At 36.3% G+C, this 11663-nt stretch overlaps 1 protein-coding gene across 1 annotated transcript in view; it reads right to left on the reverse strand.

Annotated features, from left to right (window-relative positions):
• Window positions 1-4003, reverse strand: part of LOC105294985 (protein SHQ1 homolog) — a 43949-nt gene extending 39946 nt beyond the window's left edge. The window contains exons 1-2 of the mRNA XM_011364477.2: window positions 3735-4003; window positions 20-84 (exon numbers count right to left, since the gene is read on the reverse strand). Coding sequence (XP_011362779.1) covers window positions 20-84; window positions 3735-3877 — 208 coding nt within the window. The 5' untranslated portion in view covers window positions 3878-4003. The remainder of the gene's footprint in view (window positions 1-19; window positions 85-3734) is intronic.
• Between the last annotated feature and the right edge of the window lie 7660 nt (window positions 4004-11663).

The raw sequence follows: 11663 nt of genomic DNA on the forward strand, positions 1-11663 counted from the left end.
AAAATTCCAAAGTAAATACCTTTATCTGCATCATAAGACCCTTGCTCACTTCCATTTTCTATAATTCTTCCAGGAAGGGTTAATCTGCAGATTTAACATAAGCTCTCATGAATCTTAAATTACGAACTATAATAAATGGCAATTGACAACAGCACATACATTTACCCACTGAAATCTATCAACCGTTTTAAAAGAAAATCCCTCAGCATTTCTTTAACATTTACAAATTAAATAATTTAGATTTCTTCCCTAGCTAAGAAAAAAGAAACCAGAGATGATTCATCTGTTTGAATATCCTCTAGTCACCAATAAAACAGATACTAAAAAGAGAACCACAATTAATATTAGTTATCATTATTGTTATAGTACTTCTCCCTTCCTAATACATAAGAAAGCTACTTATTATATCTGGTGCCTGACACAGCAGGGGCCCAATAAAAAGTAGACTTCCAAAAACAAACAAATAAACAAAATGGGAAACAATAAAGAAACAACAAAAACAATTGTTTTTATTGGGAAATTACCACTAAAAAAAGCAGAAAAGTGTTTTTCTTAAATCTCATAATTACTATATTGGGATTTCCCCTTTTTCATACTAAAGGAAATAAAACTGATTTTCCTGTTTCCAGTTTTACCCTGGTTCAGCCTTCCATTGAGGTCTTAAAAGAATTTTTCTAAAACAGAAGACTGATTGTCACTTTTTCTATTTGAAAAAGTTTATATGGCTGCCCAACACTGACTAATTTAAACTCATCAGTATGGCATATCGAGCCAACACTATTCCATTCCAAACTTAAAATCTGAGCCTCTTTTCCTCCCATACCCCTCCTCTACCTTGCTTCCTACTCTAACAGTAATAACCGCAACAACAACAACAACTGGGCAGACCCCAACAGGCCCAGGGATTCATTGATAGCAATGTTTCCTGGAGCCACAATGCATTTTCTGAATCTAGATCCCTTCTAAACCCAATAAAAGTAGTTTATGGATAAATTAGTTATAATCATCACAAACTTTATCAGAATCTAAATTGAGTCCAGCTTTGCCATTTACCAGCTCTATAACTTTCTTTATACAAGTTAAGTAACTTCAAGGCTCATATTCCTCATGTGTAAAAAGGGGGAAATAACAGAATCTATCCCAGGGAAATGATAATGCAAAGAGTTTAGTGGCTGGTACAGTAGGTAAGCATTCAAAAGATATAAGCTATTATTATTAACTTCTCCTAGACTCTTCATAAGTATAAATTCTTACTATGAAATAGTAAAATCATATTTGTTCACAGATATGCCTCCTCTGCTAGATTCTGAATAACTCAAGGAGAGGGGCAAGGTTTTATTCATCTTTGATATACTATAGCAAACTGTATTTTCAAGGATGGCTCATCTCACATCACTTCTCCCAACAGTGGGGTCTACGTCCCCTCCCTTTAAAACTGAGTGGGTTTCTGGAACTGTTTTAACCAATACAATAAAGCAGAAGTGAAGCTGATTTCTGAGGTTAGGTCATAAAAGATGATAAGGATTCTGCCTTGCTGGCTGAAATACTAGCTCCAGAAACCTTCTGCACCCCTTTTAGTGGTCTAACTCCCTGAATGAATCACAAATTAGACCATGAAAGAGACCACACAGGGAGAACCTGAGACTACAGGAAGAGAGATACCCTCCCCCACCTGCTGCTTAGGCCCAGCTGCTTAGGCCCTTGCTGTTCCAGATCCAGCCACCAGGTGACCACAACTGAATTAAAGATCTCAAGCCAGAACAGTCCTACCAAGCCCTCACCAAATTCCTGACACACAAAAACCAAGACAGGGAGTTAAATAATTGTTGTTAAATAATTGTTGTTAAGTTTGCTCACTTATCCAGCAACAGATAAGTGCAACAGCAGGCTCTTAATAAATAATAAAGCCTGTTTATTGAACACATGGTTAATTACCAGGCATGGTAATAAGGACTATGTATGTAATCCTCACATCGACTCTTTAAGATCACTAATATTAGTCCTATCTTACAAATTAGGAAACTGAGACTGAATAACTTGCTCAAAGTCACAGAACTCTAAGTGTCCTGAGACCCAGGTATGCCCAATTCCCAAGACTCTGCTACTCAAGGAATGGATAAAATTGTGTGGACAGTACCCCTTAAATTGTTTCACATATTACTTCTTATTTTGCTTTCACCAAAACGCCCTGATTTGAGCAGAGTGATTTTTACTTTAAAAATTTATTGTATTCATTTTATTTCACAATCTTATCTCATGTAACAATTTTTTCTCTGAGCTTGTTTCCTTACCTGTAACATGGGTAAATAATAGAACCTACTATGTACAACTGCCCTAATGTCAAATGAGATGATCCACATAAAGCACTAACCCAAAGTAAAAATTCAATAAATGTTTGCTACGCCACCATCATCATCTTCAATTTTTTCATGTCTTGTTTTAAATATCACCTCTCCAGAAAGGCTTTCCCTGGCCACTTTATATGAACACAGGCTTCTTTTTCTTTCTCTATCCCTTCAGAGCATTTACTGCAAGTTGTAGTTATATGTTTACTTGTTTACTACTTTTTCTTTCCCTACTAGAATGTAAACTACATGAAACACTACTACATCCCCAATACTGAAAATAGAGCCTGGTATATACCATAAGCTTGATAAATAAATTAAAGAAATAAATGAGTAAAGATATAGCGAAGTTCACTATATTCAAGTAGGTCGATTAAGTTCCAGGCTAATGGATATCTGAGCAAAACTGGTTCAGGTCCAGAGAAGGAACCTGCTTACCTAGGGAGAAAGGTTTGTATTAGTAAAGTACTTGGGCAGGAAAAGTAGAGAAAGATTAGCAGAATGAATCTTGAATGAGAAAGATTAGCAGAATGAATTTTCCCTCCTAGAAAAGAGCAGGATTGACAATGTTTAGGAAGAATCATCTGGCAGTGTCCTCTGTAAAATGGTGCTAATAATAATGCCTATTTCCAAGGATCGCTGTCTAGATTAAAGGAGATAAAGTACTTAACGCATTGCTTGCCCTTCACACGGAAGGTCAGTAGTGTTAGCTGTTATTACTGTTACATTATGGTTCTGCAAGGAAAAGCCTCAAACAGACAAGTGCTTGAAGGCCCCTCCCTGAGACTTGACGGAAGACAATCACAGTTAAGGAGCACAACCAAATAGAGAAGTAGCAGACAAGGAAGAGGTAGGAGAACAAGGCTACTCTGTTATCAAGGTGGCCAAAGAAGGCGAGAATGTCAGGAAGTAGGGAGCGTCAGCCAAGAGGTGTATAAACAGAACCTAGTCTGAGAAAAGTCAAATGGATTGGTCAGTAAGGAAGTTAGCGCTCAAATGGATTGGTCAGTAAGGAAGTTAGCGCGGGCCGTCCAGGAACAAGGAGAACGCAGAGCGAAATAAAACAGAAAAAGGAAGGGACGAGAACCTAGACGACAGGATGTTAACTGGAAAGTTGGCATGGTCCCAAACTCCACATTTTAAAGTGGCTCCAAAATCTCTTTAATGTGGGGATTCAAGATAAGCTTCTGCAGCATCTAGAACTCACGCCTGGAAGAGTTCGCATCATCAGCACCAAAAGCAGCTGCGGAAATCTCGAAAAAGGCAGTGGTGAAATCGAGAAGTGCTCCCTCGTTCTTTCACACTCCTTCGATAAGCAGTTATCGAATAAGTTAATAAATGAATGAGTCCCCAAAATACGCTCCCCGCGGCCAGACACCCAGAACTCGCCTGAGAAAATATGGCTTAGCATAGAACTTGAAGTCAACACCCTTGAAGTAGACATCGAACTCGGAGACTCGGGCGTAAGGCACGCGGATGGAGATAGTCAGGAAGTCGGGGTCCTGGCTGAGGTCGAACGCCGGGGTCAGCATCGCTGCGCCGGACTCCGGTGCCCAAGTCGGTCGCTCTCACTGCCGCCGCGGTCCCACCACTCGAACTCTCCAAGAAATCCACACGCGAAGGAACTCTTTCGGTTAGTCACAGCGTTTCCGGCTCAAGGCGGATATGCTCGTGCGTGAAAGAGGAAGTTCCGCCTCTCGCCTATCTCCATGGAGACGGGACGCTATTGGTGGCCAGATTGTGAAAAGGCTTTGTGTGTAGGAATTGAACCCAGTGCATAACTTGGAAGAACTCAGACAAAGGTCCACCTTAGACCCACCAAGCCTCTTTCAAGGTTCTAGAGATAATTTTAACAGCATTGGCTTTGCAGGTAGACCTACGTTTAAATCCCTTTCCCGCCACTTCCCAGCTGTAAGACCCTGGGAAAGTTACAAAACCACTCTGTGCTTCAAATTATCTCATCTATAAAATGAGGATAACACCAAGACCTAACCCCATAGAGATACTGTGAGGATAACATGAAATTACGTAAAGCTCTAACAACGTACGTAGCTGGCAAGTTGTCAATGCTGGATGTGTTGGAGCAGTCACCACGGCAGTATTCTTACTGTGGTTTTCTTAAGTTCTCGCCTGTTTAGTCGTCAACAATTCCTCTTTCACCCTCTTCCTCTCCGTTTTCCCGTGCCAATGCCTCTCTTTTCCCTTTATTCTTCCTCTCCCTCTCAGCATCTTCCTTTTCCACTCTCTTCTTCCTAATAAGTTACTTAAATAGTTTTGTTTACAGAACGTCGTCACTCAACTTATCTGTTTCAACACTACGCACACCAAAGAACACGACTCAGAAAAGTTAATCAAAATGCCTTTTAATAATCATGCATTTTACAATTATCAGAACCCAGAAATATAACTCAAATAGTGCCTGTATTGACGAATTGCTATCGTTCTGTACTTTCCCCTTTCTCTTTTCTTACTTTTCTCTTTGGACTTGTTTCAAGTTCTCTTTTCTGTCTTTTTCCTTCTCTTGTATTTCCCCCCTTTAGTTTATGCTCCCTGTACTCATTCTTACAGTGCCTCTCCCACTAGTCTCTTCCCTTATATATTCCATTGGCCTTCCTTTCCTCTCATTTTATTTCCTTATTCCACCAATAGCTAGAATAGTCCAGGAAATAGTATTTATTTCCTGGTTTTAAATATCAGTGGAAGAGGGGTAAAAGTCATCTCAGACAGTGGACCAGATAACCTCAAAAGCCTTTTCAACTTACAATTTTTCATGAGTCTTGAAAATTAATTAAGACCAAAAAAAAAAAAATTACATTAACCAGAACAACCAAAATAAAAAAAAATTTTAAATAAAAATCACTCTGCTTAAATCTGGGAATTTTCATAAAGACAAAATTAGAGATCATGTGTAAAACAATTTAAAGAGTACTTTTTACACACCTATTGCTTGAGTAGCAAAGGGATTAATGGATTTAATTGAAACGTTATGTGCCAATACTGTACAAAATCTTTTATAATGCTCTAATTTTTCCCTCCTGACAGCTCTATGAAGTAGGCATTATGTATCCCCATGGTTTGCACAAGATTACACAACTAGTGAGTGGCACAATGGGAATTGAAACCCAAGTGAACCTGATTTCTGAGCCCAGGCTCTAAAATACCACAGAACTGACTCCCTCTAATATTACTACCCACCTAACTTGTTTCACATTCTGAGCCCAAGACTCCCCACTTTAGTCTATACTGAGCCTTACAAATAATATGCACTTAATATTGTAAATGAATTGATAGAAACTTGGAGTAAGTAAAGCCCTCAAAAGGTCCCTTGAAATAAACCTTTGTCTGGATCATTCCAAATTAGCTTCTCTAGAAAGAATCTTTACATATACCAAGGGACCTCAGTCCTGTAGGTTACAAGCATTAATATTTTTAAATTATTAATATGAGAAAATGAACAGACCGAAGCTATGCTATCCACGTGGAAATCCTAATTGAAAACATGTTACAAAGTAGAGCTGTGCACTTTCTAGATATTTTATTGTGTTTGGCAACACACACACACACATACACACACACAGGATTGCAACACAGATAATAAACAGACTATACATTCATTGCCGCTCTTATTTATAAGAAATGTATACAGCATTGCATCTGATGTATTTACAAAATACTGATAGCTGCAACTATACAACAGGATTTTGTTGGTAGTGTTTTATTTGCAAGCTATAGTTCACTTTAGTTTTGTATTTCTAATTACTGGTATATTATTTAAGTTATAAATTCTGTAAAAAGATAATATAAACAAAGTCACTTTAAAATAGAATCAGAGCTGCCATCCCAGAAGAACTGCTTTGCATGTCTTATGCCTCAACCTTTGGAATATTAAAGTGGGGCAAAATAACCCTTGAGCTGGGCATAAAGCAACATTGCATCTCAAGGAATTATTTACATTTAATTAATTTTTAATAATTATGTTTACATTATTCATTAACATTTTAAGTGACATTAGACAAAGTCAGTTTTTATCCCAAGCTAATTTCCTGTTGAGAAACCCTGTAACAGAGATAAGATGAACTTATTTTTTTGTAAATCTAGATAACATAAAAATATTATATTAAATTAATAACTCTAAAGACTTGTCTGTTTTAATTAAACCAACTAAATTAATATTATCTTTAATATTAAACATTTCTAAGATCACAGGATATTGAAAAGCATTTCTGTTAATTTCTGTCGTATTACTTAATTTACATAAGTGCTTAATTTATTTAAGCCAATTAAACAGAGCTCTTTATAAACCAATTCTAATAATTACAAAGATAATAAGAAAGTAAATTTTATGACTACCAGACTGATGACTACTAGGCTAAAAATTAAAAATATTCTTTAGAATTAATGTCACTATGTTAGTCTGCACCAATAGAAATGCCTTCCTTCTATTGATGTTGTTCCCCTTCCCTTTTTCATAAATACCCCGTGCCTTTGTCTCCTAATTGGGACACTATTTGGTTTTCTGCCTGATTTGGTGCTTCCCAAACAGCTATTTTTTTAAAAAAAGAAAACCTCGAATAAATGCTTGTTGCCTCTCACTTTGGCCTTTTATTTTTAGGTTAACATGTCTGATGTCAGGAGTAGGCTCTAAAATGGCTTCACCTTCACGGACCAGCATAATCTGGATTTGGGTATAGTAACTATAGAGTTCTTTTTGTGCTCACTGCTTCCATGGACTGCTATCTCCTTAACCAAAGCCCTCTTAGGTTCAGACTTCTCTCCCTTTTTCATTGAGGTTAAATTCCTCTATTTGAGATTGTGAAAGGTTTTTCCCGCTAGGGACAGGAGGCGATTGCCCCAGGATGATTGTCCTAGTGCCGGCAGGCAGCAGGATTACACGGGAGTTTACTACCTCATGGGGAAAAAAATCTTATTTTTTCCCCCTCAGGAGAGACTTTTCATAGCTCTCACACTTGTAAGAAGTGCCCTGGTGGGTAAGCAACTGCCAGGGGGTTTCCTGATGGGTGAGTACTCATTTGGTTCCACTCTTTTGTTTCCTCTTATTTTTGTCTCTGTTATGTTTTTTGTCAAAAGAAAGAGATTTCATAAACAGAAGAACCCAATCCTTTCAGAACAGTGAAATACATTCTTTGATTGATAAGCAGAAGTTTCTAAAAGACAAAATAATTTCTCTAAAAAATATCCTAAAAGAAACTTTGGACAACTGAGTAGGTACTTTAATATTTCATACTGTTTATCCTGTCTGAAACCTGAGAAAATCTTGCAAAGAATTTAATAACTTTATGATCAGAAATTTGACAAAATTGGAAGCTAATTTTTCAAAGTCAAATAGGATTTTTAAAGCTTCCTCTGTAACATTCCAAGGCCTTTCTAACAGATAATCAGAAATGTAAACACAGCCAAAAACTACCTGAGACTAAAAGAACCAAAGGGAAAAAATGGGAAATAAAAGCTTTTTTAAAAGAACAAGCAACTGAAAAGATTCTCTTGCCTAAGCAGCTACCCTTAGCCTACTTAAAAACTGATTATCAAAGGCAAATAGAAATCTTAATGCCTTAGCCATCTGAACAAATAAGGTTATCTTATTCTACCTGTTACAGATGAATGGGTTTTTGCCTTATTGTACCTGTCTATTGGCTAAAAATTTTAAAATAATAAGGGTATCAGATTTCTGGAGATTATATATAACTAGTGTTTTGATTATGTTTGGATTAATATCCAGAAGGGCAATTGCTGGGTCAAAAGTTAGTTCTATTTTTAATTTTTTGAGGAACCTCCAAATGGTTTTCCATAGTGGCTGCACCAATTTGCAATACCACCAAGAGTGCATGTGGGGTAACTTTGCTCCACATCCTCGCCAGTGCTTGCTGTTTTTTGATTTATTGATGATAAGCATTGTAGAATATGTGAAGTGATATTTCATTGTGGTTTTAATTTGCATCTCTCTGATGATTAGTAACCTTTTAATTTGCATTTCTGATGATTAGTGAGCAACTTTTTATATGTCCATTGGCCATCTGTATTTCCTCTTTGGAAAAATACTTATTCAGGTCTTCCATCCATTTTTTAGATGGATTGTTTGTTTTTTGGGTGTTGAGTTATATGAGCTCTTTATAAATTTTGAATATTAACCCCTTATCAGAAATATCATTGGCAAATAACTTCTCCCATTCAATAGGTTGTCTTTTTGTTTTGTTGATGATGGTTTCCTTCACTGTGCAAAAAATTTTTGAATTGATGTAGTCCCATTTGTTTATTTTTTCTTTTGTTTCCCTTGCCTAAGGAGATATATCATAAAAAAAAAAAAAATTGCTAATAGCAATATCAGAGTTTACTGCCTATGAGTTACCGTCTAGGAGTTTTATGGTTTCAGTTCTTACACATAAGTCTTTAATTCATTTTGAGTTTATTCTCGTATTTGGTATAAGAAGGTGGTCCAGTTTATTTTTTTTGTATGTATCTGTCTAGTTTTCCCAACACTATTTATTGAAGAGATTGTCTTTACTCAATTGTATAGTCTTGCCTCGTTTGTCATAGATTAAATGACCACATGGATGTGGATTTATTTCTGAGCTCTCTATTCTGTTCCACTGATCTGCGTGTATGGTTTTATACCAGTACCATGCTGTTTTGATTAATACAGCCTTGTAATATAGCTCGATATCAGGTGGTGTGACATCTCCAGCTTCGTTCTGCTTTCTCTAGATTGCCATGGCTATTTGGGATCTTTTATGTTTCCATATGAATTTTAGGATTATTTGTTCTAGTTCTCTGGAAAATGCCATTGGTGTTTTGATAAGGATTGTATTGAATCTATAGATTACTTTAGGTAGTGTGGCAATTTTAATGATGTTGATTCTTCCAACCCATGAGCATAGTATATGCTTCCATTTGCTTGTATCTTCTTCAAATTCTTTTTACAATGACATAATTTTCTGAGAACAATTACATTTTTGGTTGATTTGATTCCTAGGTATTTTATTGTTTTTGATACAATTGTAAAGGTGGTTGTTTTCTTAATTCGTCTTTCTGATAGTTCATTATTGGTGTATAAAAATGCGACCGACTTTTGAGTATTAATTTTGTATCCTGCTACTTTACTGAATTCATTTATCAGTTCTAATAGATTTTTGATAGACTCTCTAGGATTCTCTATATATAGTATTATGTTATCTGCAAATAATGACAGTTTTACTTCTTCCATTACAATATGAATGCATTTTATTTCTCTTTCTTGTCTGATTGCTATAGGTAGGACTTCCAACACTATGTTGAATAAGAGTGGTGAAAGTGGACATCCTTGTCTTATTGCTGATCTTAAGGAAAATGCTTTTAGCTTTTCTGCATTGAGTATGATGTTAGCTGTAGGTTTGTCATATATGGTCTTTATTATGTTGAAGTATGTTCCCTTAGTCCCACTTTGTTGAGAGATTTTGTCATAAATGAATGCTGGATTTTATCAAACACTTTTCCTGCTTCTATTGATATAATCATATAATTTTTATCTTTCATTTTGTTAACGTGGTGTATTACACTAATTTATTTGCAAATATTAAAACAACTTTGCATTCCAGTAATAAATCCAATTTGATCATGGTTATGATATATTTAATGTATTGCTGAATTCCATTTGCTAACACTTTGTGAAGGATATTTGCATCAATGTTCATTAGGGCTATTGGCCTATAGTTTTCTTTGTTTTTATACTATCTTTGTCTGGTTTTAGAATCAGGGTAATGGTGGCCTCATCAAAAGAGTTAGGGACCCTTCCCACCTCTTAAATTTTTTGGACTAGTTTGAGAAGAATAGGTGTTAATTTTTCTTTGAATGTTTGGTAAAATTCATCTATGAAGCCATCCACACCAGGACTTTTGTTTTGGGAAGTGTTTTGATTACTGAGTTGATTTTGTTGGTAATAATAGGTAGGTTCAGATTATCTGGTTTTTCTTGACTTAGTTGGGGAGATTGTATGTTTCTAGGAAGGTATCCATTTCTTCCAGATTGTCTAATCTATTGGCATATAATTGCTTGTAGTATTTTCTTATAATCCTTTGTATTTCTGTGGAGTCTTAGTAACTTCTCTTTCATTTCTGATTTCATTTATTTGGGTCCTCACTCTTTTTTCCTGATGAGTCTGTTTAAAGGCTAATCAATTTTGTTTATCCTTTCAAAGAACCAGCTCTTGGTTTCATGGATCTTTATATTGTTTTTCTAGACTCTATTTAGTTTATTTCCACTCTTATTATTATTATTATTTCCTTCCTACTACTCACTTTGGAGTTGTTGGCGGTTCTTTTCCTACTTCTTTTACTTTTACTCTTTTTATATAAGTTTAAATTTCTGTGTAAATTTAGATTATTTGAGATTTTTCTTGTTTCTTGAGGTAATCCTGTATTGTTATGAATTTCCCACTTATGACTGCTTTTGCTGTGTCCCATAGATTTTGAGTCATTGTGTTTTCATTTCCATTTGTCTCTAGGTATCTTTTGATTTCTTGCTTAATCTCATTGCTAACTCATTCATTGTTTAGTAGCATGTTTAGCCTCCATGTATTCGTTTATTTTCCAGTTCTTTTTCCTGTAGTTGACTCCTAGTTTCATATTACTCTGGTCAGAGAAGACACTTGATATGATTTCAATCTTCTTAAATTTACTGAAACTTGTTTTGTGGCCTAACATCTGGTCCATCCTAGAAAATGTTACATGTGCACTGAAGAAGAATATATATTCAGCTGCTTTGGAGTGTAACGCTCTAAAAATATCAGTTAAATCCATCTGGTCTAGTGTCATTTAAGGCTAAAATTTCTTTGTTGATTTTCTGTCTGGAAGATCTGTCCATTGGTGTCAGTGGGGTATTAAAGTCTCCTACTATGAGTATATTATTGTCAATATCTCTCTTTATGTCTTCCACCCTTGGCCAGGTGACTTCATGTAGTAGGTGTCCTGTGTGTCCCAGTGGCACAGTCTCCCCGATCATCTGTGCCAGGGTCTCTGGGTGTGTTCCTTTTGTTGGTTGTGTGTGTTCTCCTGTTGTAGCTAAGTATTGATTGCTGTTAGCACATCAGTGGATGGGATTGACTCTTGGACTGACTGGCTGTAGAGACTGGCCATGTCCACAGGGTATGAGCTGCTATGTTGGAGATGACCCCATGGAGTATGATTCACCCCAGCAGGCTTGTATATTTTTTGATACTACACCTTGGGTGTGCCACTAATGGGGCTAGTCAAGTGATCCTCTTTCGTGGTCTGATACCAGCCTCTAAGTGTGTTGGTTCTGGGGCCTCTTGGGACGGGTTCTCATGTA

This window comes from Pteropus vampyrus, unplaced genomic scaffold (assembly GCF_000151845.1).
Source record: "Pteropus vampyrus isolate Shadow unplaced genomic scaffold, Pvam_2.0 Scaffold97, whole genome shotgun sequence".
Taxonomy (NCBI): domain Eukaryota; kingdom Metazoa; phylum Chordata; class Mammalia; order Chiroptera; family Pteropodidae; genus Pteropus; species Pteropus vampyrus.